The 24890-nt window shown below is 35.7% G+C and overlaps 2 protein-coding genes across 2 annotated transcripts; both read left to right on the forward strand.

Annotated features, from left to right (window-relative positions):
- Window positions 1-7756: 7756 nt before the first annotated feature.
- On the forward strand, window positions 7757-9248 carry LOC110930204 (xylulose 5-phosphate/phosphate translocator, chloroplastic). Its single transcript, XM_022173452.2, has one exon. It carries the CDS (start codon window positions 7878-7880, stop codon window positions 9090-9092), a length of 1215 nt encoding a protein of 404 aa, XP_022029144.1. The 5' UTR covers window positions 7757-7877; the 3' UTR covers window positions 9093-9248.
- A 4164-nt stretch (window positions 9249-13412) lies between these two features.
- On the forward strand, window positions 13413-24746 carry LOC110930205 (uncharacterized WD repeat-containing protein C17D11.16). The gene is made up of 17 exons (XM_022173454.2): window positions 13413-13514; window positions 18589-18711; window positions 19682-19863; window positions 20084-20163; window positions 20256-20351; window positions 20427-20547; window positions 20728-20786; window positions 20874-20954; window positions 21034-21092; window positions 21172-21268; window positions 21360-21434; window positions 21595-21693; window positions 22717-22860; window positions 22943-22972; window positions 23075-23137; window positions 23443-23520; window positions 24506-24746. The coding sequence occupies exons 2-17, from the start codon at window positions 18590-18592 to the stop codon at window positions 24581-24583; spliced, it is 1464 nt and encodes a 487-aa protein (XP_022029146.1). The 5' UTR covers window positions 13413-13514; window position 18589; the 3' UTR covers window positions 24584-24746.
- The last annotated feature ends 144 nt before the right edge of the window (window positions 24747-24890 follow it).

The raw sequence follows: 24890 nt of genomic DNA on the forward strand, positions 1-24890 counted from the left end.
AAATGGATTATGTAAATTTATTAATCACAATCCGATTAAATGATTTCATACCCGACCAAGCGGTATTATTATAATACCTTATCCAAAGCCCGTATAACGGAAAATAAGTTAAAAGTATTTACCTGTGCTAGATGTGTAAGGATGTAACTCAGCCGTATATTTCCTAAAGCCTTATGAAAATACCTTCTACCAAAGCTACTCAATCTGTATGGTAGGTTTATTAACCTATTAGGATACTAACGGGTCTTTATTTAAGTCAAAGACTTAGACCGGTTAGTTTGAAAGATATTTTACGGTTCTAAACGCTAGATTAAGCGGAGACCGGAATGGAATGTGATTTAGACCCGACAAGTTTTGATACTAGTATAATGTTGGTAAACTAAACATGTTCTGAATTTTGAAGATTTAATGATAAGGTTAAACCCGTTTCGGCTATTTTATGTAAACTAGTTACATAAACCGATCTGAACGCATAAATGCATAACGGGTAACCAAATGAATCATATACAGGTCTCATATGTTATTATGCTTAGAATATGTTAATACATCAGTAGGATGTTAACATATGTGCCCAAAAAGTATTTAAAACCAATTTAAGTCCCGTAGGGGCATTTTGGTCATTTTAATGTTTATAAAAGAGATTTTATAGTAAACTGAGGTTCTAGTCTAAAACATTCAGTAAAAATATTTATTTTATCAAGTTACATCAGTAAGATATCATACATATGTGAGGTTTAACATTTATGGCCAAACTATGCCCTGAAAGGGTATTTTGGTCATTTCACATATGCTTTTAAGGACATTTTTGGAAGTCTGAGTTCATGACTTATACCTACTGTAATAATATTAAAATTTATTTAGAAATTCAGTAGGTAACAAGTCTTAGGTGTTTAATATGGTTTTAAACCATACTATGCACTTAATTGTCGTAAAAATCGCTAATTGACGATAATTAAGATGTTTATAGAAATCTGAGATTTTGATCAGTCTTAAGTGTTCAAAATATTTTATTTAATATATAATATCAGTAGGAAAAGGTTTGGCATTCAAATCATATGTTAATCTCATTTTATGCATGAAAAGGATATTATCATCATTTACCGAATTATACAAGAATTCAATGATATGGTCAGTTTATAATCTGACCAAAAATCCTAAAAATCCCTAAAAATAATATCCTAACAGTACGTAATGAGTTTTGGGTCAAAATCCATGTTTAAACATGCCTTATGCAAGATAGCGTAATTTAATTAATAAAAAGCTTCAATTTACGATATCTTGCATAACTTTAGTTTGAGACCAGAAACTTATGTCAAATTTTTGGGAGATACTTATATATCAGTAATAAAGCTTTTTTTCCTCTCACATTTTCAAAAATCTCGTTTATATGTCAAAAGGGCAAAATGGGCATTTATGAGCATATTAACGGAAACTAGCATATAATCCAATACATAAATGACCAGGTAATATAACTCCAGAGGGTTATACTACAACATAATGTGGTCCTAATGGAAGCTTAAAACATAGAAGAATTAAGCTTAATCGGGTCAGAACTGAAAGTCAAAGCAAAAGTCAAGCTTTTGCGACTTTCGGTTGCGAACCGACCCTAAACTCAGAATTGTCAGGTTGAACCTGTTTGAACATGTTCTAATAATAATTACTAAGTTATTAGAGTGTTAAAATATAATGTATAACCTCTGTATTATTAGTTTTAATTATTATTTATAATTCTGTCCAGTTTGACTTTTTAACTAAATAGTTTGACCCGACAATTAACTAAGCAAACAAAATAATTAGGAGGTGCCCTTTTAAGGGTTAATCACCTACCTAATTATGGTCACATAACCACATTCATCTCTAACAGTGGTTGGACCATTTGAGTTTAAACCGAAGGTCAAAGTCAGATTACGATAACTTTGACTTTTCAGTTTTTAAATTAAAAAATGAACTAAAGAGGGGGCTAAGACACTTACAAAGGGTCCTATCAATCTTTTCTACAAACTTGAGCTCCCTTCTTAATCAGGAACTTCCAGAGTAGGGTGTAGAGATGATTGGAATGATATGAGCAAAGAACTAGTGCACCATAAGTGCATATTTATAGTTGAATGTTATGCTCAAGGATCATCACAGGTGTTATGGGGTGTTTAGGATCACCCCCAGGTGTCCTGGTGGTATAATAAAACCGACAACATGCTCCTGGTTTCGATTTGGAAGGGTTTAAGGCGGTGGAACAGGCTGCAACCCACAGCTGTCAACATTTTGCAGAACTGGCACTTTTTCGCGGGCCGCGTAGGACTTAAGGGGGGTCTATGCACCTCGCGACAACCTTGTTTTCAGGTTAAAATTGTTTCAACTTTGGCAGTTTCAGTCCCTAGTCCTTTGTAACTTTATTTAACTTCATTATTGGCACTTTTAACCTTTGTAGTTAGTTTGTAAAGGATCATGGGAGTATAACCAAACTCTGTTAAGCCCGGTTTCATTAAATGATCACCGATATCATAAGTTTCTAAACATTGACGCTTTTAACCCAAGTTCTTGAAAACTTGCATAAAGATCTCGAAACCACGTGAAACTGATATCACTTATTCTTGAGAGTATATTTGAATATTACGAAGCCTCGGGTTCATTAAAAGATCACTCAGAGGTAAGAATTTACATGTTAACACGTTTAACCCCTGCAGTTTATAATCTTCTGATTATTTTCACAAACGGCTCCTTATATCCAAATAATTACTCGTTTAAGAATATATTCTTCGTGTATGGTCATTCAGAGGCACAAGTTTGGCATGTTGACACTTTTAGTCCCTTCGGACACATATTTTCATCGTTTGTCGACTTTAGTCCTTTAAACTCAAACTTTCACATATTTAGAGTTTAGGACACGTGTCTTTACATAATTGGACACGTTTTTGCATGGTGTTACAACTATAGAACGAGTCGAGAGTGTAATTGAGTCCAGATTCCATCAATATCGCGTAAAAACTGAAGAAAAGTTCAAAGCAAGTTGCAAAAGTGTGAAAATATTTCATAACTTAGTTGAAAAGTGTGAAAATCCTTTAAATCTGGAACCAATCTTGATTAAATGTGCTCCACCACAGTTTGCCTAAGCAAAACGAGTGAAACCACCTTCAAGAGGTCCAAATCTGATGATTTCGAGAAAAAAGTTTAAATGTGTGTGTAATTTTGATGAAGAAGATGGAGTAGAAGTGAATAGGGATGAGGATTAACGAAGATTTGAGGGAAAAAGCTAACAAATTGGCCTTGAATCGCGACTAAGAGCTTGGGAGCGGATGGAAGTGTCAAAGTCTGAGAGTGAGGGTGTACGACTAGTATTTATAGGGGGGAGGGCGAGGTTAAGTCGGTGCGAGTGGCAGCGTTCGGGTGGCTTCATCCGGACGAATGGTCATCCGGACGGATGTCCATTCGGACGGCCGGGTGCGTGTTTGCTAGTTTTCAAATTTTGGTTCGTTTGTTGAGCGTTGCGTTGCGTTTAATCGAGTTGCGAGTGAGCGTATAAGCATTGCATTGATACCATATAACATTCTAAACAAATAATCACACCAATGATGCACATAACATAAGTAAATCCGCGTTTCGTGTTAGCGTTGAGTTTGCGTTGCAATAGCGTTTAAGTGATAAGCGTTGTAAAATGCGACAAAATGCGTCTAAGTAATAAGCGTTATAAGTTGCGTTTAATAAAGCGTTAAAAATGTAGTTTAACCCATAGCGTTAATCGAATCCCAAGAATACAAGCGTTTACGAAAGAAAAGACAGCGATAGGTAACGATCCGGAAAGTGGGGTTGTTACATTTTAGTCATTTAGCCATTTTCCATTAAATACTAATTCCTCCATGTTTTTTTTAACTAAAATAACTTTTATATACTTCATTATTTAAAAAGAATTATACTTTAAAACCAAGTCTTTTTTATCTTTAATATGAGTACCATATTGCTATACCGTTTTTTATTTAGAAAAGTGACTTTTAAAAGAGTTACAAAAAGGTGTTTTATAATTGTCCTAGTTATGTAGTTGGAATGTGCTAGTATGAAAAATGTATTGTGTTGATTTTAAATCTATACGTATGTTCTTATTTTGTTGTGTAATTTTTATGAGGATCAATATCAAAACAACTCTCCCACATTAATCCCTTTTGTGCGATAAAGTTCAATTCCATATAAAACCCCGTTATGCGATCAACCTCGAAGACGAACAACAGATTGAATACGAACAAGCTGAACAAGATGTTGTGCTTTCAGCCTCGAAGCCAACGTCCAACGATAATCAACAATTAGCATCATCACTACATATTTGGTAGGTAAAATCTTCTATAATGCGTTCTTGTATGGGTGTATAATGTTTGAGGGTTTTTGTGCCGGGTAGGATTGTGGGTTTTGTGCTGATAAATTGTTAATTAACATAGGGTTTGTAATGTTTCATATATTGGGAATTTTCGGTGGTCTGTAAGGTGTTTTTCTGATGGGCTTTATGTTGGCTTTGTACTGTTAAAGTGTTAATTACCATAGATGTGGGATAGATGAGTTGGTTGTTCATGTGCCGACATAGTACACGGGTGGGTGCTGATTATGTATTAATTACAATTAAATATAAACAAACACCAAAAGTAGATATAATCAGCACATCCGTGTTAAATATGAAAACCAAAAGTAGATATAATCAGCACATTTGATGTGCTGATAATGGAGAATGATTGAGGATGTTGTGCTAGTGTCGTTTATGTCGATAATGGAGAACGATTGAGGACGATGTGCTGATAATGGAGACCGCTTGAGGATGTTATGCTAATTATATAGTGTAGTGCCGATTGTATTTTTTTTTTTGTAGTGGTTACTGCATATTGGTTCGATCATGGAGATTTACCAGATCATGGATATGTTAAAAAAATTCAAGCCTTAATTTGAATTAAACTTGCATGGATTTTAGCGACAATAATTTCAAAACTATAAATTAGCAACAAATATATGCTTTAGGTGGTTGTAACATTGGTATTGGGAGTTTTTCAAAAAAAAATTGTATTTTTCACTTTTAACCCAAAGATTTTAATCTTTTGCATTTTTACCCCTTGGACTTTTTTACTTTTAACAAAAAGCTTTTTATCTTTTGCAATTTAACCCCAACAATTTTTTATTTTCAACTTTGGTCCCCATACTTTTCATCTTTCACAAGTTATTTTCTTTTTAAGTTTCGTTATAAATTTTTCGAGTCAACACACTACAACGTGCGTATAGGATTCAACGTTTTTTCGTCTGTTTTTTCCTGTTTGATAGGCAATCGCAACACGTGTATTTTTCTTCATTTGACAAGTTCGCCGCAACACGCGTGTCCTGGATCGACTTAGTTATTCTTTTCTAACTTTTAGATTTATGTCTATTATTTCGTATTAACACGCTGCAACAGGCGTGCGTGGTTCAACGATTTTACGTCTGTTTTTCCTTTGGTATTATTTTTTACTTTTTTATTTATTTTAATTTTACGAGCTCTTCTAATGTTAGTGGTCGTTGGCATTGTTGTGGCATTAGTGCTACTTGGCACGATTTTTTACGAACGTAGTTGTTTCGACTTTACAACTATATCTCCTTTACTTAAGAAAAACTAACTTTTATATGCATATTTTTATGTACGCCTCGATATAAATTTGATTAGTTCTAAGTTTCGACGTGAAATTTTTATGGAAACGAGTCTGGTTAAATATAATACATTTTCGTTTAAAAAATAAATTTTACGTACATATTTTTATGTACGTTTCGGTATAAATTCGAATTGGTGTATGTTTCGACGTAAACTTTTTGGGAAACAAGTCTGTTCAAATATAATATGTTTTCGTGACTTTTATGAATGTTTTGTAAATTTTGTTTCCATCCAAGTGGGGTCAAGTTGCGGTTTCTTTTTTTTTTTCCTTTTTAAAGTTTCAATTAATCTATTATAATTATACGTGACAGCATTTCCGTTAAAACTGTTACATTTTCTATGTATGACTCGGGCCACATATAATACGTTATAATTGTACGATATAAATTTGATTTCTTTATGTTTTGATCCAATCGCAATAATTATATAGGTTGCATTGAGTTAAATAAGTTACGTCGAAACACATGTTTTCATATGATTAACGCATCACATAACGTTTGGACTAATTCATCCGATGTTTGCAATGTACCCACGCCGCAACGCGCGCGGGTCTTGTTCCTAGTTATTTTTAATTGGTTATAAACAAAATAGGCTCAAAAGTTCTAAATTACCCCTAAACTAATTTTTTTTATTGAGGGACACTTGTCAATTATGTGTTGGTTCTTACAGTTCTTAAACATAAGTATTGGTATTTGATCTCATTCCAAAATACCCAAATATAATTAATTGTATTATTATTGAGTTTTATAATAATAATAATAATAATAATAATAATAATAATAATAATAATAATAATAATAACAGTAAAATAATAATAACCCAATTTCAATCGGTGATTAATAACAAGTAAAATAATAATAACCCAATTGATGACGACGATGACGATGATGCCCAAATATAATTAGTGTTGTTGGGTTAGATTACGTTTTCCATAAAAGCTTTTGTGCCACCCGTCGCATAACGCGAGTCAACCCACTAGTAATAATGTATTAATGAATAATGGTATATTTTCTTCGTTGACTTGATATATAAACGTCATGTGAAAGTTGATGTTTTGCATTAAGTTACATGGCAAATGAAAAAAAGAAAGTAATATTTGAATTAGCAGTCATTCAAAAAAATTGATTTGGTATTAATTTTTATGGATTGAGTTATCCTACACAATTTCCTAAATAGAGGAAGTGTATAAAGATAAAATGGATCGTAAAATATAATACAATGTCTACCAAAATATAACAGAATGCCGAGGAAAAAAAGACAATAAATTGCAAAAAAAAGACACAATGAACGAAATTAACACATTGTCAAATAATAAGACACACTGATATGAAACAAAAAATAAAAACTACAGGCTAAAAATTCAAAAGTTAAAACCTAAAATCTAAAGCTCGACGAGACTGTTCCAATACTATTAGAATGACTTCAGTCGAAGTCCGTTTGATACCCTTTCCACGACTTTCTAGTTTTAAAAGAAAACGTATTTGAATCTAACCCTAATGTTGACCACATTAATTTTGGTTTAATTATATGGTACTACAATATCTTCATATTAATTAATGTGAGGGTAAATAAACCAATTAATAGGAAAGATCAACTATTTAATATTTTACTATAATATATTTTTATTTAATTTATAGTTTTTAAGATTTAATATAAAAGTAGTGGTCTATTTTTGTTCTCTTTTCACACACTAAAGTTATTCACAATATATTTTTCGATACATACATACATTAAACATTTTACAATTTTTAAAACGTTAATATAAACTAATGACTCTGAAGAAAACACAAAATAATGGTTCAAACCGTCAAAAACGTACCGTTAGACCATCCGTGTTCGTCATTCATCCTCCGAAACCATAGTTAAGTTCGACTCAAAATTTTTATCAAAACCGATAGAACCAAATCGTAAATTAAAATGAAAATTGAAAAATGTCATATCAAAATCAGTCATAAATCATAAATGAAGTATGCCAGATTCCATGGCCCAAATTTATTAAATCTCCATGGCCCAGCCCAAACCAGTCCCCATCACTAATCAGCCCTTTTCACCCCTAATCTCGCTAAACATGTGCCCAACTTCCCTAAACTATATTAATTATCTACCTTGGGACCGCTACCTTCCAACACTTTAAACACCACCAACCCCACTCAGATTCCCCATTCATTCAAGGGTTTCTTCATCAATCTTTGCCCTTTGTTTTCTTCATATTTTCATTTGCACAACAACAATGATGTCAATGAATCTTCTTCCATCGTCATCTCTCACTCTCAACAAGCATGCACACCCCAATCTTGTATCCAGAACCCACATTTCTCATCATGCAAACCTTAAAGTCTTCAACTTTAACAAAATCAAGAATCATCAACCCACTTCCCAGATCCATAAAGTTAGCAACTTTCTTGAAAACCCATTTGAGTTTAACAATTTTGGTGCAAGACCCACTTCACAGATTGTTAAATCAGCCTCTGAGAGTCCTCAAGATTTGACCCCAGATGGAGAAACCAAGAAAAACCCTAACAAGACTCTGCAGCTTGCCATTGTGTTTGGTTTCTGGTACTTTCAGAACATTGTTTTCAATATTTATAATAAGAAAGCTTTGAACATTTTCCCATATCCATGGTTACTTGCTAGTTTTCAGCTCTTTGTTGGGTCTGTTTGGATGTTGGTTCTTTGGGCTACAAAGCTTCAACCTTGCCCCAAGATTGATAAGTCCTTTATTATTGCTCTGTTAGGTCCTGCACTTTTTCACACAATTGGTCACATTTCTGCTTGTGTTTCATTCTCTAAAGTTGCTGTTTCTTTCACTCATGTTATTAAGTCAGCAGAGCCTGTGTTCTCTGTGGTGTTCTCCTCTGCTTTAGGTGATACTTACCCTTTATCTGTTTGGTTATCAATTTTGCCAATTGTTATGGGGTGTTCTTTAGCTGCTGTTACTGAGGTTTCATTCAATCTTGGTGGGTTGTGGGGTGCTATGATCAGTAATGTCGGGTTCGTGTTGCGAAACATTTACTCGAAAAAGAGTTTGCAGAACTTCAAGCAGGTGAATGGGTTGAATCTTTATGGGTGGATTACAATCCTGTCATTCTTTTATCTGTTTCCAGTTGCGGTTTTTGTTGAAGGGTCTCAATGGGTTTCTGGATATCATAAAGCGATTGCGAGTATTGGGACACCTTCGACTTTTTATCTGTGGGTGATGATATCCGGGGTGTTTTATCATCTGTATAATCAGTCGTCGTATCAAGCGCTTGATGATATTAGCCCGTTGACGTTTTCAGTTGGGAACACGATGAAACGGGTGGTTGTGATCGTGTCTACTGTAATTGTGTTTAGAAATCCTGTTAGGCCTCTGAATGCGCTTGGGTCGGCCATTGCTATTTTCGGTACATTTTTGTATTCACAGGCATCGTCAAAGAAGAAGGCTGCTGTTGAGAAGAAGGATTGAGAGGTTTTTGTTTGGTTTATTTCTTGTTTTACTGGCAATAATAGTTTTCGGTTTTGTATTCTTGATTGGAGTAGGGTTTCCTTGTTTTATCACTTGTGGTTTTGTTAGACTTTGGTGTTGACTTCGATGAAATCCAACCATCTTTTACTTGTTTAATCCAGTTAATTGCTAATCTGGTGTTACTGTCTCTTGTCACTGTTACTTTCATTGGTGGATCGATGTGTGCGCGCACGCGCCCAAGCCCTATTGATTACTCATTAGCGTGTTAAGTATTTCTTTATGGTAGGATGCGTGTGTACCCTCATCCCAACTCGCAAGCCATGTGTACATACTGATTACTCATAGCTTGTTGAGTATTTCTTTATGATACGATGTGTTCTTTTATTTGGATTTGTGATTCCTATTAGTACACTGTACCATGGGCCAGACGTGATTATACTTTGTGTGCAAGTAGATGTACGGGCTCATTGCCGCTGTTATAGGCACAGGTGTTTTCTTGTTGCATACACATACCTACTTGTATGTAGGGGCGCTCACAGTCTGTTTCGGCTGGCTTTGAAGGAATTTCGTTCTAGGCCGAACTGATAGGTACGCCGATTTTTTGAAAAATTAAATTTTGAATCGGCCAGAGTGGTTGGGTCCTGGAGACAAGTCGAAACGGTTTGGTTTGCTGGTTGGGCCTTTCTTTGGTTTTTTTAAGCACCAAATCGTACCACTAGATCTTTCAAAGTTTAATAAATGGTGAGAAAATGGTCAAGCTTTTTACCTTTTGAGTGTTAAAAGCCTTTACAAAAGAAAAAAGCTAAAAAAGGTTAATATAATGAAATTAGTTAAATTATTAACATATATGTATTATAATTAGAAAATATTTATATGTGTTATAATTGTTTGATTCTAAACAAGGGAAAAGATTATCTTTTCAAAAATTCTGTGGTTCTTTTCGGCCAATCCGGTTTTCGCGGCTGGTTTGGATTCGTAAAAATCGATTTTCACTACCGTAAACTGAACCCTCACTGCGGCCATCTGGGTTGGTTTGAACGGTTCGGACAATGTCAACAATTTTTAAACACCCCTACAGTTTATGCACAACACATACATTTACACACCAAATAAATACTCAATTTTGAATATAACTTCATTTTTAACAAAACTTATACCTGAATATTGAGAGGAAAAAAAAATCAAACACAACTATGTACTTAAGTTTTTAGAAAGAAAATTAACGAACTTAAGTTATTAGACAAATTTCAAATTATTTGATAAAGGAAGTATGATTTAAAAAAGAGTAAATTACAAAAATCGTCCGTCCTTTATATATGTCACTTATTGCAAACTGTGTCCTTTATCTTCAATAATTACATAAAACGTACTCGATGTTTGCAAACCCTTGCAAATTATGTCCTTTAGCCATAACTCAGTTAATTTTTTGTGGTTAAATCTGACCAAATGGACCTCACGTGAGGGTATTTTGGTCATTTTACTCTCATGTGAGGTCAATTTCGTCATATTTAAGCACAAAAATACCCTCATGTGGGGTTTGGGCAGATTTAACCACATAAATTAATTGAGTCAGGGCTAAAGAACATAACTTGCAAGGGTTTGTAAACATCGGGTACGTTTTCTGTAATTATTGAAGATAAAGGACACAGTTTGCAATAAGTGACATACATAAAAGACGATTTTTGTAATTTACTAGTTAAAAAAAAATAAAAAAGAATGGTTAAAAACAAAAAAAATAAATGATAAAAGAAATGTGATTTTAAAAAAAGTAAAAAAACAATAAAACTTAAAGGTAAATATAATAAAAACTATTATAATATTAAATAATAATATATTAAAAAGCTATATATTACTATAAAAATAAAATCACGATTCATGGTCCTTCAAAAAGTTGACGAACATAAGTTATTAAAAAAATATCAAACTAACTGATAAAAGAAATACAATTTAAGAAAAAAAAATAAAAAAGAACTAGTAAAGACAAATGATAAATGAAATAGATAATATTATAGTTTTTAAAAAACTAAAACAAAAATAAAAATATGTTAAAACTTAAAAGTAAATATAATAATAAAGTATTATAATACTAAATAATAAAATATAAAAAGAAAATATTATTATAAAAATAAACTTACTATTCATGATCATTCATCGACAATCTATACTATGTGTTGAGTTTTCGCGTTGCGGTGAAACAGAGCAAATGATAATGTTAAACAAACGTTATTTGAAAATGAAGCATGTTGTTTAGAAAACTAAATCAGCAGAATTTGTTCAGTTTATCATCGTACCGTAAAATGATACCAAATAAATACTATATTTTGAATACAACTTCATTTTTAACAATGCTTATATCGGAATGTCCAGAGGAAAAAATAAGCACAACTGTCTACTTAAGTTTTTTATTAAAAAAAGTTAACGAATGCAAGTTACTAAAGAAATATTAAATTCATTGATAAAGGCAATATAATTTTAAAAAAGAAAAGAATTATAAAAAATAAAAGGTAAACACAAAGGGAATATGTTTTTTTTTAAAAGTAAATATATTAAAAAAATGTAATAATAAAGTATTAAAATAATAAAACATTAAAAAACTAGCCGTCTCACAGACGACAGGAATAAAAGAAATTTACCTTTAAAAAAAAAAACTAACCGTCCCAATGAGATGGGGAATTTATAACTCCCTATTTAGACTTTTGGATGATAAAATATTTATTATAAATATGAAATTAGTATTTATTACTAATCACTGATAACAACTCGATCATATGTATCTTCACTAGACAATAATGTCTATACATGAATTCAAGAGAAAATCAATAAATCTAGAAAACCTTCTTGTAAGAATCGAACCCAATACCTAATGGTCTCTAAGCCTTATCTCACCCCTAAATCGTCCTTCGTCAACAATATATACAAAATATAAAGGAGATTAACAAATAGGAAGTTTAGTTTGGATATCAAGGATAAGAAGCAATAGATTATGACATGTGGCAAAACTTAAAAATAAAAGGGAAGGGTATTTTAGTCAATTTTATCCAATTTTCTCCGTTCTTCTCTCCATGTAACTTTAAAACCCACTATTTTCAAAACCCTCCACCTTCAACCTTTTCTTCACGTTCTATATCAATAATCACTACATTATAGTGCGATTTTCATCACCAATCAATGATTCAAACACCCAATCAACGTGTTCTTCAACTTTTTTTTTAAGAAACCCAGTTTAATTTCATACAATATCTCATTTTTTCACGTGATTTTGAAGCGAATCACTCGATTCGTTCGATTCGATCGCTGATAAGTGTTTCTACTATTCAAATTTCGTCAATCATTGAAGAAATGTGAAGAAATCGGTTTCGATCTATGTAAGAAAATTCTGAATTGCATTTTTACAATTTGGGTTTTTGAATTGAGTCATTGCGTTTTACAAAGGAATGAAAAAACACTTTTTGTATTTTCAGTCAATTGTGTTTTAGAAACAACACATTTTATTGTGTTTTTAGTCCACTGCGTTTTAGGTAAAACACATTTTATGTGTTTTTAGTCCATTTCGTTTTAAAAAAAAATACATTTATTTATGTTTTCTGACCATTGCGTTTTAGAAAAAAGACATTTATTTGTGTTTTCTGGCCATTGAATTTTTGAAAAAAAAAAACATTTCTTTGTGTTTCTAGGCCATTGCGTTTTACAAAAAAAAAAATAAACTGTTTTTATGTTTTTCTGCCATTGCATTTTAGAAATAACACATTTCTTTTGTCGTTTTGTCTATTGCGTTCTAGAAACAAGGCATTTCTTTGTGTTTTTTGTCAGTTGCGTTTTAGAATTGTGATTTTGTCCATTGCGTTTTAGAAACAAGACATTTCTTTGTGTTTTTTTGTCAATTGCATTTTAGAAAAAAAAGAAAGTCATTTTTATCCTTTTTATCCATTGCGTTTTATGCATCTGAGTTTTCGATTTTTTTTTTAAATATAGCAATAGTATACTTGTTTTATAGATAAAAAACGTTCGTTTTTTTAATGCAATTTTAAAAAAAATAATAATGTCGTATGAAAAAGTTATTAACAACGTTTAAAAAATGAGGTGTAATCGGAGGAGAGAAAAACTATTGATTTGAATTGACTAGAATACCCCTACACAAACTCATGCGGCTCTTTATTTTTTATCAATTATACCCATTTAAATTTTAATCCAAGCGTTTGAATAATCAATTGATAATCAAGATTACTTTCTAACCCCAAAATAAACTTCTTATTATATTATATCTGACCCAAAAATATAATACATAATAGCCTTTTAGAAAAAAACAATAGTAATTATAATCACAAGGAAAAACTATTTAAACGTTCACAACCCTCGCCTCTAAAACCTCTTCGTCCACACTCCACCGTCAACAAACCCCGCCAATCGCCGGCTGACGTCACGGTAAGACCTTATGTTACGATCGCGTTATGTTTAGTTAATCCAGTTTGTTTTCTGTTTGTTTTCGTTTGCATGTTGAGGGACCATTATGGCCTTCATGGTTAGTTTGGGGTTTGTTTTGTAAACTTGGTTATTTGTTTTTGATTTAAATGCATGCGTGATAAGGTTTCTGATTCATTCAGAAATCAAGTTTCCTAATTCCTCTCTCAATTAGCTTCTTACCTTATCAAGGGTATCAGAGCCACCGATTCCTCATCGGAGCTCTGCCGCCGCCGCCACCATGACCAACACGCGCAACAGTGAAATCGACAGTACTCTCAAGTCCCACGACAAGGCGATCACGGAGATCCGGGCCGCCTTATCCGCACTGATGAAGAGCCAAGAACAATCGTCAAAGCAACAGGAAGAGATCTTGAAGGTTGTTCGTGACAAATCCAACTCGTCGGACAGCTCGTTTGGATCGTCCGGTCCCGACGCCGACGCTAGGGGATCGAAACCGTTCCGGATCGGCAAAATTGAATTCCCCAAGTTCTCGGGGGAAGACGTGGAGGGGTGGGTTTATCGTTGCGAGCATTTTTTCGCAATGGATGAGACCGCAGACGACGCTAAGTTGAGATGTGCAGCGGTTCACTTGGAGGGGGACGCTTTGCAGTGGCACCGGGCTTATATGAAGACTAGAAACGCCACGGTGGCGGAAGTTCCCTGGCCGGAGTACGTCCGTTCGATCTCGGCTAGGTTTTCGGATGCCCTATTCGAAGATCCTCTCGAGGAGATGGCTTCACTTCAACAAACGGGTACGTTACAAGAGCTAAACAATGCTTTCGATGCACTTTTGAACAAGGTGTCACTAAGCGAGCCTCAAGCGGTTAGCCTCTACATCAAGGCCCTTAAACCGGATATTAAGGGTCCGGTCAAGATGTTCAAACCTAGAACATTGCATGAGGCCTACGGGTTGGCCAAGACACAAGCTTTGAACAATGATACGCTGGAAGAAAAATTCGCCAATGGGAAATGGAGTATGGGTTCCCAGAAAGCGAACAACACTAAAATTACCCCACCCTCCAATGCAGCCAAGTTGCCACTATTACCCACACCCAATCGACCCGTTACGACAGCCTCCAAACCGGGTTCTACGCAGCGCCGTTTGAGCAGCAAGGAGCTCGAACAAAAAAGGGCCAAAGGAGAGTGTTTTTGGTGTACGGAAAAATTCGTTCCGGGTCATAAATGTGCACGGACGAAGGGGCAGGTTTTTGTGATCGAGATGGAAGAGGAGGAGGAAACCGAGGCTGAGGTGGTACAAGATGAGGAGAAGGAGCACCATATTTCGATACATGCGCTCACCGGGATGCCATCTTATTCAACCATGCGAGTCCAAGGGTCAATGGGAAATCGTCAACTTCATATTCTCATTGATTCCGGGTCGACGCATAATTTTATCGACACCCGGGTGGCCAAAAAACTCCAGTGCGAGGTGCGAGACATACCTCCCATTCAAGTCGGGGTGGCGGACGGGAAGAAGTTAGAATGTAAGCAGTTTTGCCCGGAGTTTCAATGGGCGATGCAAGGTTATTGGTTTAAAACGGAGGTATTGCTTCTTACTCTTGAGAACTACGACATGATTTTGGGGGTACAGTGGCTTCTCCCATTGCAGGATATATTATGGAATTTCCAAAAGATGACTATGAGATTCGAATTGGAGGGTAAGTTGTACGAACTCAAGGGCCTGCAAAACAACAAATTTTTCGTGTGTTCCACAGAAAAGATCGAGGGAATGTTGTCTAAACAAGCGAAGGGCAGCCACCTGCAGTTGTTTGCATTACATATGGCCGAGTATGGGGCCGAGTCCTCCATGCAGTCTTCACGGGTTATACGAGACCCGACAGCCTCCAACGAAGAGCAGACGTGGAAGCGTCTCATCAGAGAATTCCCGGAAGTGTTCCAAACGCCGCAAGGGCTGCCACCACCGAGGCCGTTCGACCACCGTATTACCCTCCAACCCGGGACGGCCCCGATCAGCCAACGGCCCTACCGTTACCCAGCGGTGCAAAAAGATGTAATCGAACGAACCACCCGCGAACTGCTGGAAACGGGGGTTATACAAAATAGCCACAGCTCCTTCGCAGCCCCCGTTGTGTTGGTCAAGAAGAAGGACGGACAGTGGCGCATGTGCATGGATTACCGCCGTCTCAATGAGGTAACCGTAAAAGATAAGTTCCCAATTCCGTTAATAGAAGAATTATTAGACGAGCTTGGGGGGGCTACCGTGTTTTCTAAGTTGGACTTACGTTCCGGGTACCACCAAGTTCGCATGGCTCCGGAAGATGTACACAAAACGGCATTTCGCACCCACGAGGGCCATTATGAGTTCCTCGTTATGCCGTTTGGATTAACGAACGCCCCGGCAACGTTCCAAGCCCTTATGAACCACGTCTTCCGTTCGATGTTACGAAAAGGGGTATTGGTTTTTTTTGACGACATCTTGGTTTACAGCCGTGATGAGCAACAACATGTACAACAGTTGAGACGGGTTTTGGCCATTATGAAAGAAAATAAGTTGTTCGCGAAGGAATCAAAGTGTGTTTTTGGGGGACGAGCCGTGGAGTACTTGGGACACATCATATCGGGTGACGGGGTGAAAACCGACCCAACCAAAATTGAAGCCATACAGCAGTGGCCCACACCGAGAACACTTAAACAACTACGAGGGTTTTTGGGGTTAGCGGGGTATTATAGGCGGTTTATTCGTTCGTTCGGTATGATCGCTAAACCTCTCACGAATCTGCTTAAAAAAGACGCCTTTAAATGGAACGACGAATCACAAGACGCCTTCGAACGACTCAAAACAGCCTTATCCTCGGCCCCTGTTTTAGCGCTCCCGGACCCGAAAAAACCCTTTGTCATCGAGACAGACGCATCGGCTGGGGGTATCGGGGCGGTTTTGATGCAAGACAACCACCCGATTTCTTTTTTGAGCCGAGCCTTATCTCCAAAGCAAAATGCCTTGTCAGTTTATGAAAAAGAATTATTAGCGATTATGGTGGCTGTGAAACAATGGCATTACTATCTCATCACAGGCCCTTTCGTCATCCGTACCGATCAGCGAAGCTTGAAGCATTTGTTGGCACAGAAAATCACTACACCGTTACAACACAAGTGGCTGGCCAAGTTAATGGGTTATGACTACAGCATCGAATACAAACAGGGACGTGAGAATGTAGCAGCGGATGCCCTTTCTCGGGTGCAAGGGGGGGTTTTGTTCGAGATGGCGGTGTCACAGTTAGAACCGTTGTTGCTAAAGAGAATAATAGAGAGCCAGCAAGGGGATGTGGAAGTGAAGGGAATAATACAAAAAATTGAAAACGGAGAAACGGTACCAAGGTTTCGCTGGAACGAAAGGTGGTTAACAAAGGGGGATCGAATGGTGGTAGGGGCCGATATACAATTACGAGAGGAGATAGTCAGGCTATGTCACGAGACCGCGATAGGAGGGCATTCCGGGTTACGGGCTACGACCCAACGGGTCAAGGGAATGTTTTTTTGGAAGGGTATATCCAAAGTGGTCCGACGGTTGTTGCGGGCATGCGATGTGTGTATGAGAGCGAAAAATGAGAACGTGGCGTATCCGGGTTTATTGCAGCCCCTCCCGATACCTAATGCGATTTTTGAAGATATATCAATGGATTTCATTGGGGGTCTACCGAAGGTTAAAGGAAAGGACACGATATTTGTGGTGGTCGATCGACTAACGAAGTATAGCCATTTTATGACGTTGTGTCACCCGTTTTCGGCTAAGGATGTAGCACAGGTATTTCTTGATAATGTATTTAAGCTACATGGGTGTCCTAAGTCCATCGTGTCGGATAGGGACCCAATATTCCTCAGTTCGTTTTGGACGGAATTTTTAAACTTGCAAGGGATAGAGGCCGGGTTGTCCACCGCGTACCACCCACAGTCGGATGGCCAAACAGAGGTAGTTAACCGATGTTTGGAAGGGTACTTAAGATGTATGGTGATGGAGAGACCACATACTTGGGTCAAATGGGTGTCTTTGGCGGAATGGTGGTACAACACCACATTCCACTCGTCCTTGGAAAGAACACCGTTTGAGGCCTTGTACGGGTACCGACCTCCGTTGCATATTCCGTATATTCCGAGGGACTCGAGGGATACGGAGGCGGATGAAGTCATGCAGGACCGAGAGAGTACCATAAAGGTGGTTAAACAAGCGTTACTCAAGGCGCAAAACCGTATGAAACAACAAGCAGATAAACATCGGTCGGAGCGGGTATTCGAGCCGGGGGTATGGGTATATCTCAAGTTACAACCGTACATGCAGAATTCACTCCGGGTTCATAAGCATTCCAAGCTGACACCTAAGTATTTCGGGCCGTTTATGGTGATTGAGAAGGTGGGGAATGTCGCTTATCGGTTGGATCTACCGGAGGAGGCCCAAATTCATCCGGTGTTTCATGTGTCGTTGCTGAAAGAAGCGGAGGGACAGCCGAGTAAAATAATACCGTTGCCGACAGCGTCTAGGTTCATTCTTCAACCGCAGAAGGTGCTGGAGAGGAAGTTGGTTAAGCGTCGGAATCGGGCCGCTATGAAGGTTTTAGTGCAGTGGAAGGATCAGGGAGAACAAGATGCTACGTGGGAATACCTGGACGAGATGAGGCTACGGTTTCCGGATTTTTCGGAGCTCACTTCTTGAGGTCAAAAAGTGCTAAGGAGGGAGTCTTGTTACGATCGCGTTATGTTTAGTTAATCCAGTTTGTTTTCTGTTTGTTTTCGTTTGCATGTTGAGGGACCATTATGGCCTTCATGGTTAGTTTGGGGTTTGTTTTGTAAACTTGGTTATTTGTTTTTGATTTAAATGCATGCGTGATAAGGTTTCTGATTCATTCAGAAATCAAGTTTCCTAATTCCTCTCTCAATTAGCTTCTTACCTTATCACCTTAAAGGGCTCTTTCATTGTTATAATATTCATGCATTCAGTGTCGTCATATAGTAATACTTCTTTTCTCATAATAATAAGCACAAGCTCTTTCAATACTTATTGATTTATTGTGTGTTTTTGAAGAATGATTACGGCATTGTCATGGGTTCCAAAAGGGGCTTTCAATCCCATCCCTTCTGTACCCGATCCTCTTTCGAAAGACGAAATCGACGAGATGAAGAAGAAGTTGGCACTCTTGAAAAATAGGTATGTTTTTGTCAGGCCGGCCTGAGAATTCCTGTACCCTGTTCGAGCTCGAACAAACGTGCCCTCAGGCCCTAACAAAATAAATAATTTAAACTAGTTTTTTATACAACCATGAACCGTTGACAAAAATACAACATTCGATAAACAATGCAATTAACAAAATACAAAATATAGTATTCGAATGAGTGACATAACGTAAAAAGTAATAAGCTAATAGCTAACCAATGATTCGTGAAACCCTCCTTGCATTCTTGATAGCAAATTGGTGAATCAACTCTTCACAGTTTAAATCATACCTGAATTCGACCAAAAAAAAGAAAAAGAATACGGGCCTGAATTTGACGATCGTTTTTGTATAAATCACCAACAATTTAGTCTTCAACAATCATTTGGGTATTGGGCTCACTAACCTAATCCCAATAAGCTAACTAATCTAAAACATATGATTTTTTTTTTTTTTTTTTGTAAGTAGACCTATGTTATGTTAGTATTTATTTGGCTATACCCTATTAATTTTTTTTACATATATAATATTGGATTTTTTTTAAAATTACGTGCCCTACGAAATCACGGGCCTTGGCCGGTGGTCCTCCCCACCCACCTCTAGGGCCGGCCCTGGTTTTTGTATAGTGAATAACTCATATTTTTTAAAGAATATTTTACATGTGTGTTTAGGGTGATCATTATTTGGTTTGAAACATTATGACCAAACCGAATTATAAATTCGGTTTTTGCTTCAGTTTCAAACCAAAACCGAAGTCCCAAGGTTTCACAAATAATGATTATTTGAGTTTTGTCATTTAGCCTCATCCAATTACAAATTTAGCCTAACCCACTTCAATAACAAAAAATAAATAAATAAAATAAAATAAAAAGTTAAAAAAAAATATTTTGTTTATTTGGTCGAAACCGAATTCAGGTAGTTCAAAACTGAACCAAAAATGTTCAAACCTGTATTTGATGTTTGTAGTGAAGAAGATGTTGAAAGTGAGGAAGATATGAGTGTTGATGCGTCCAAACAGCCGGCTGCAATCGAGCAAGCATTGGGTGCAGCTAATGCACTTGGAAAGAAAGCCGGTGGATCCAGCTTCCCTGACATTGCAGATGGTTTAGATGAACTAAACATGGATGCTTATGATGATGAGGATGATGGTATTTCACTTGCCAACACTTGTTAGTTTCACTCTTGTTTAATATATTGCTTGGATGAGAGTTTTCAAAATAATTATTGTGACATGATGGATCAGAATCCGACATGTAGTTCGTTAAGTTAAATGATCAGAAAATCATAACCATAATCACTTTTATCCAACCACTTATTCTGTTTTTTTTTTTTTTTTTTTTTTTTTTTTTTTTTTTTTGTGGTGACCAGCGATTGACATACTTGGTATGGGGATTGGGGACACCTTCTATCCTAGCAATGAATTAGATCCTTATCTTAAAGATTCAAATGTAAGTTGCATAGTTCCAAATCAAACTTCTGTTTGCATTTTGATTTTGAGGTTAAATTTGCAACCTTAATATATTCAATTCCTTTTCTTTAGGATAATGACTCTGAAGAGGCTGAAGACATGGTCATCAAACCCGAAGATGCTGTTGTAGTTTGTGCACATGTTAAGGATGAGAAGGGTCAGTTATTGGTATGTAATTGTAATAGAATATTACACCTTAGTCGTTCTTGATATTTTGATGTGCTAATTCGAGTGTTTAAACAGGTTAATATAATAGAGGACCCGGACGGTGAGATAAATCAATATGTTCGCAATGATATTGATATCGCTGATTTTCCTCTTTGCACAGCATGGCTTGATTGCCCAATTAAAGGTGGAGAAAAAGGTAACATGCATGCAGTTCCAGTTTTTATTAATGATTTTGATAAATATGTTTTATTGTCTATTTTCTATACCCTTTGATATTTATGTCTTAAAAATGTTTTAGTATTGTTACTCAAAATGTTCTCTATCGTTGGATAGTAGGCATGATGTTTGATCGTTCAATGGTATCGTATGCCTGCAGGGAATTTCATGGCAGTGGGAATGATGAACCCCGGAATAGGAATATGGGACCTTGATATCGTATGGAGATTTCGACTTTTGTCATCAATTGTAGGTTTTAATCAATATATTTGAAAATTGTTTTAACATGTGCTTCCAATTCTTTAGATTAACGAAGACGAACGTGCGGCACTCACTTTAGGTGGTTTCGCTGAGATTCAGATGAATAAGAAAGGAAACAAGATCAAGGTATTCATTAATTTACTACGTTTTTTATTTTTTTTAATTATGTATTTATTTATTTTGTTTTTTCTTACAAATTATCAAGTACAAAGAAGATAGTCACACTGGTCCTGTACTTGCTCTAGCTTGGAACAAGGTCTATAGGTATGTTATCGGGTTTTAAATAAAACTTTTTAGATGTGGTTTTTAAATGTTGATGTCATTTTGTCACCTTGATGATCAGGAATATTCTTGCGAGTGGTAGTGCTGATAAAACGGTGAAGATCTGGGATGTGGCAACTGCGAAATGCAAGATTACGATGGAACACCATACTGATAAGGCAATCATAAGATGTTCTTGTAAAAATCTTGATTATTTTTGGAATTATAAATTAACTAGTAAAATGATCAATCTTTGTGTTCGACCTTTAGGTTCAAGCACTTGCATGGAATCATAAGGAGCATGAAGTTCTTCTCAGCGGATCCGTTGATCATACAGTAGTCATGGTGAATATCTTGCCAAAAATCTTATGTAAATTGCATTCGTAATCACCAACACTCATTTACCGGTTTAGTTTCACAAAATGATTTTATTAATCTTATGTAGTTATTTTTTTATAAATATTTCTTGTCATTGTTGGTTGATGATATTATTGTTATATTGCAGAGAGATGGAAGGGTTCCTTCACATTCTGGGTTTAAGTGGTCTGTTGGTGCGGATGTCGAAAGCTTGGCATGGAACCCACACGACCAACACTTGTTTGTGGTTAGTGCTACAATTTTGGTGTTTACATGATTGAAAGTTTATGGGTTTGTACATTTAAATAGGGCTGCAAACGAACCAAACATCCGGCGAACATTTCGTGAACCGTTCGGTGGGAAGTTCGTTTGTGTTCGTTTGTTTACTAAACAAACGAGCACGAACAAGAAATTTCGTTTGTTTAGTTAAATGAACAAACATGAACAGAGGTCGTGTTCGTTCGTTTATGTTCGTGAACGTTCGGTAACGTGTTCGTTTGTGTTCAATACTTCATTAGTGTTTTTAGTTTTTATATTTATTTAAATACTTCAAAATTCCGACAAATTAAATATCTAATAAGTGTTGGTGTATTATATATTCTGTTCACGAACGATTGTTTGTGTTCGTTTGTTTCCATTTGTGTTCATGAACATTAGTTTGTGCTCATTTGTGTTCGTCAACGTTCCTTGCCTAAAATTAACAAACAAACACGAACAAGTTCATTTCCTTAACAAACGAACACGAACATAAAGTCTCGTTCGATAAGTGTTCGTGAACGGTTCGCGAACACATCTATTTCTTAACAAACGAACACGAACAAGATCTTGTTCGTGTTCGTTTGGTTCGTTTGCAGTCCTACATTTAAAATAAGCTCGAGTGGTAGAAAATTTCGTCAGATGTAAAATCAAGTGGTTAAATAAAGCTTTTTCTCTTTGCTAATTGTTGTATCAGGCAAAACATTAGAGGTTGAAATCGGTGTGTTGGATGACGAGTTGAAATCAGTTCATGTTGAAACAACTGCTGTTGACCCACAAACACTTTTATGCCCTTTATTAAAAATGTGAAATAGTTAATGAGCCAAACATGATTACAAATTTGTTGTTTCAATAGTAATCTAATGTTTATATAAGAAGTTAAAAATATATGGATTAGTCTGAATGCACTTTGGGTTACGTCTGACCCATTTGTCCCGTCTCTCTTTTTTGGTAGATTTTTTGTTCGACCCATATCTTTTTTTTGGATTTTTATTTGACCCATTTTTGTTTCCAGGCGAGTCTCGACGATGGTACCATTGTTGGTTTTGATATCAGAACAGCAACGTCCAATTCATCTACAGAATTAAAGCCAAAATTCACTCTCCATGCGCATGATAAAAACGTTTGTGCTATTTCTTATAACCCCTTGGTGCCGAATGTAAGCCTTCGGTTTAGCTCTAGTGTTGTATTTATTTTTATGTATTTAAAATTAACATTAACATTATATTGTTTCTTTCCAGCTTCTTGCAACTGGTTCCGAAGACAAAATGGTAAATTAGTATTTGGTTTATTAACTTTAACTCTATCTCAAGTCATGACGTATTCGCCTAGCTTCTCATTGGAGTAATATTTTCTTCTCTGTGAAATAACAGGTCAAACTATGGGATTTGTCAAATAACCAACCTTCATGTGTTGCCTCAAAGAATCTCAAAGCTGTATGTGTCTTGACTTTTATTTACACACACGTTTCATGCTTAACGGGTTTATCATGGTATTGGTAGGGTCCAGTAAGTTTTCCTTAACGGGTTCTCACGGTTTCCAAAAGTAATAATGGATTTTACACACACGTCGGGCTCATTGTGTGAGCCTTCACATTGAATTTCACAAATTAGACTATTCCTGTTTACAACATTGGATGTATGTTCTATCTGAATGATTTTCATGTTAGTTTTTCAATTTTGACATATGTTTTTTTTTTTTTTTTTTTTTTTTTTTTTTTTTTTTTGCTTTGATTTGTCAGGGAGCTGTTTTTACCTTGTCGTTTTCGGAAGACTGTCCTTTTTTGCTGGCCATTGCTGGCTCTAGAGGAAACTTGAAGGTAAACATTACTATAACTTTTGTTTTGACACACCAGTTTTGACAAATATTTTTGTTAAAGCTACCTGTTTGCCTACATTAGTTATTAGTTAATTAAATATTAAGGCAAAAGATCAAATACAAATAATCTTAACATACTAAACATACAAATTGAAGGAAAACCCAAAAAGACAAGGTGACATTTTTGTAATTACCACCAACTATCAAAGTTACAAACAAAAATACCTAAAAAAACACAAATTTTTTTTAACATTTTTTATTAAAAAATCGCTACATTTCGTTAGCAAAAAAAAAAAAAAAATTAATTTTTTTTTTGGCTGCTACTAAAAGTAGCGATTTTTTAATAAAAAATGTTAAAAAAATAAAATAAAATAATTTGTGTGTTTTTTTTTATTTTTTTAGATTTTTTTAGGTTTTTTGGGGGGTTTAGTTTTTAGCATTTTAGTTTGGGTTGGGGGGGGGGGGTTAGGTTTTTTTTAGGTTTTTGGGGGGTGGGGGTGGGGGGGGGGGTTAGGTTTTTTTAGGTTTTTGGGGGTGGGGGGGGGGGGGTTAGGTTTTTTTTTAGGTTTTTGGGGGGTGGGGGGTTTAGGTTTTTTTTGGGGGTGGGGGGAGTGGTTAGGTTTTTTTAGGTATATTTGTAGAGTAACTTTAATAGTTATTGATAATTACAAAAATGCCACCTTGTTTTTTTGAGTTTTCCTTCAATTTGTATGTTTAGTATGTTAAGATTATTTGTAGAAGAACTTTACCCTAAATATTAATGCTATTGAATATGATCTAGGGTTCCTCCTATCTTGTCATGATGGAAGTGTATCATAATTGACAAACAGTCTAATATTATTGGTAAAACGGTTGATTTGTAAACGATGTAATGGAAAATCGATTTACCAGTTAAAACTGGCCTTTTCCGTTTATGTTTTCTTTAAGTAATTGTATATAATAGAATGTTTTTAAAATCATCTCATGCGGTACTTAAATATTTGCAGTTGTGGGACACATTATCGGATGCTGGCGTTTCAAAAAGATACGGGACATACGCTAGACAGAATATGGCATCATCTTGATTTTTTATACTCAACCTATTAGATTCCGATAAATGGACATGTTGCAGGGTATAGATGAATAGTTTCATCGAGGGTTTAGTTCTATGCTCAATTATAACTTTTATCTTATATTTTAACACTTTATAAAAGCTATTTTCATAAAAAAATATATATATTTATTACATCTCACAAGTTCCGAATCGAATTCCAAACTTATAAAGTTGTTTTTATACTGTTTTTGTTTTTTCAGTTATTTATAAAATACGAAAAAAATATCCATAAGTGTTGTAGTTCAACCTAACCCGAACTCTTTTGACTCAGACTAAAA

The sequence above is a fragment of the Helianthus annuus genome, chromosome 3 (assembly GCF_002127325.2).
Source record: "Helianthus annuus cultivar XRQ/B chromosome 3, HanXRQr2.0-SUNRISE, whole genome shotgun sequence".
NCBI lineage: Eukaryota > Viridiplantae > Streptophyta > Magnoliopsida > Asterales > Asteraceae > Helianthus > Helianthus annuus.

Bases quoted from the DNA above. Each gene is read 5' to 3' on its own strand.
- LOC110930204 (XM_022173452.2), top strand. From the start codon at position 7,878: ATGATGTCAATGAATCTTCTTCCATCGTCATCTCTCACTCTCAACAAG.
- LOC110930205 (XM_022173454.2), top strand. From the start codon at position 18,590: ATGATTACGGCATTGTCATGGGTTCCAAAAGGGGCTTTCAATCCCATC. The intron at 18,712-19,681 runs GTATGTTTTTGT...TGATGTTTGTAG, and splicing joins TTGGCACTCTTGAAAAATAG to TGAAGAAGATGTTGAAAGTG. The intron at 19,864-20,083 runs GTATTTCACTTG...TGTGGTGACCAG, and splicing joins TTATGATGATGAGGATGATG to CGATTGACATACTTGGTATG.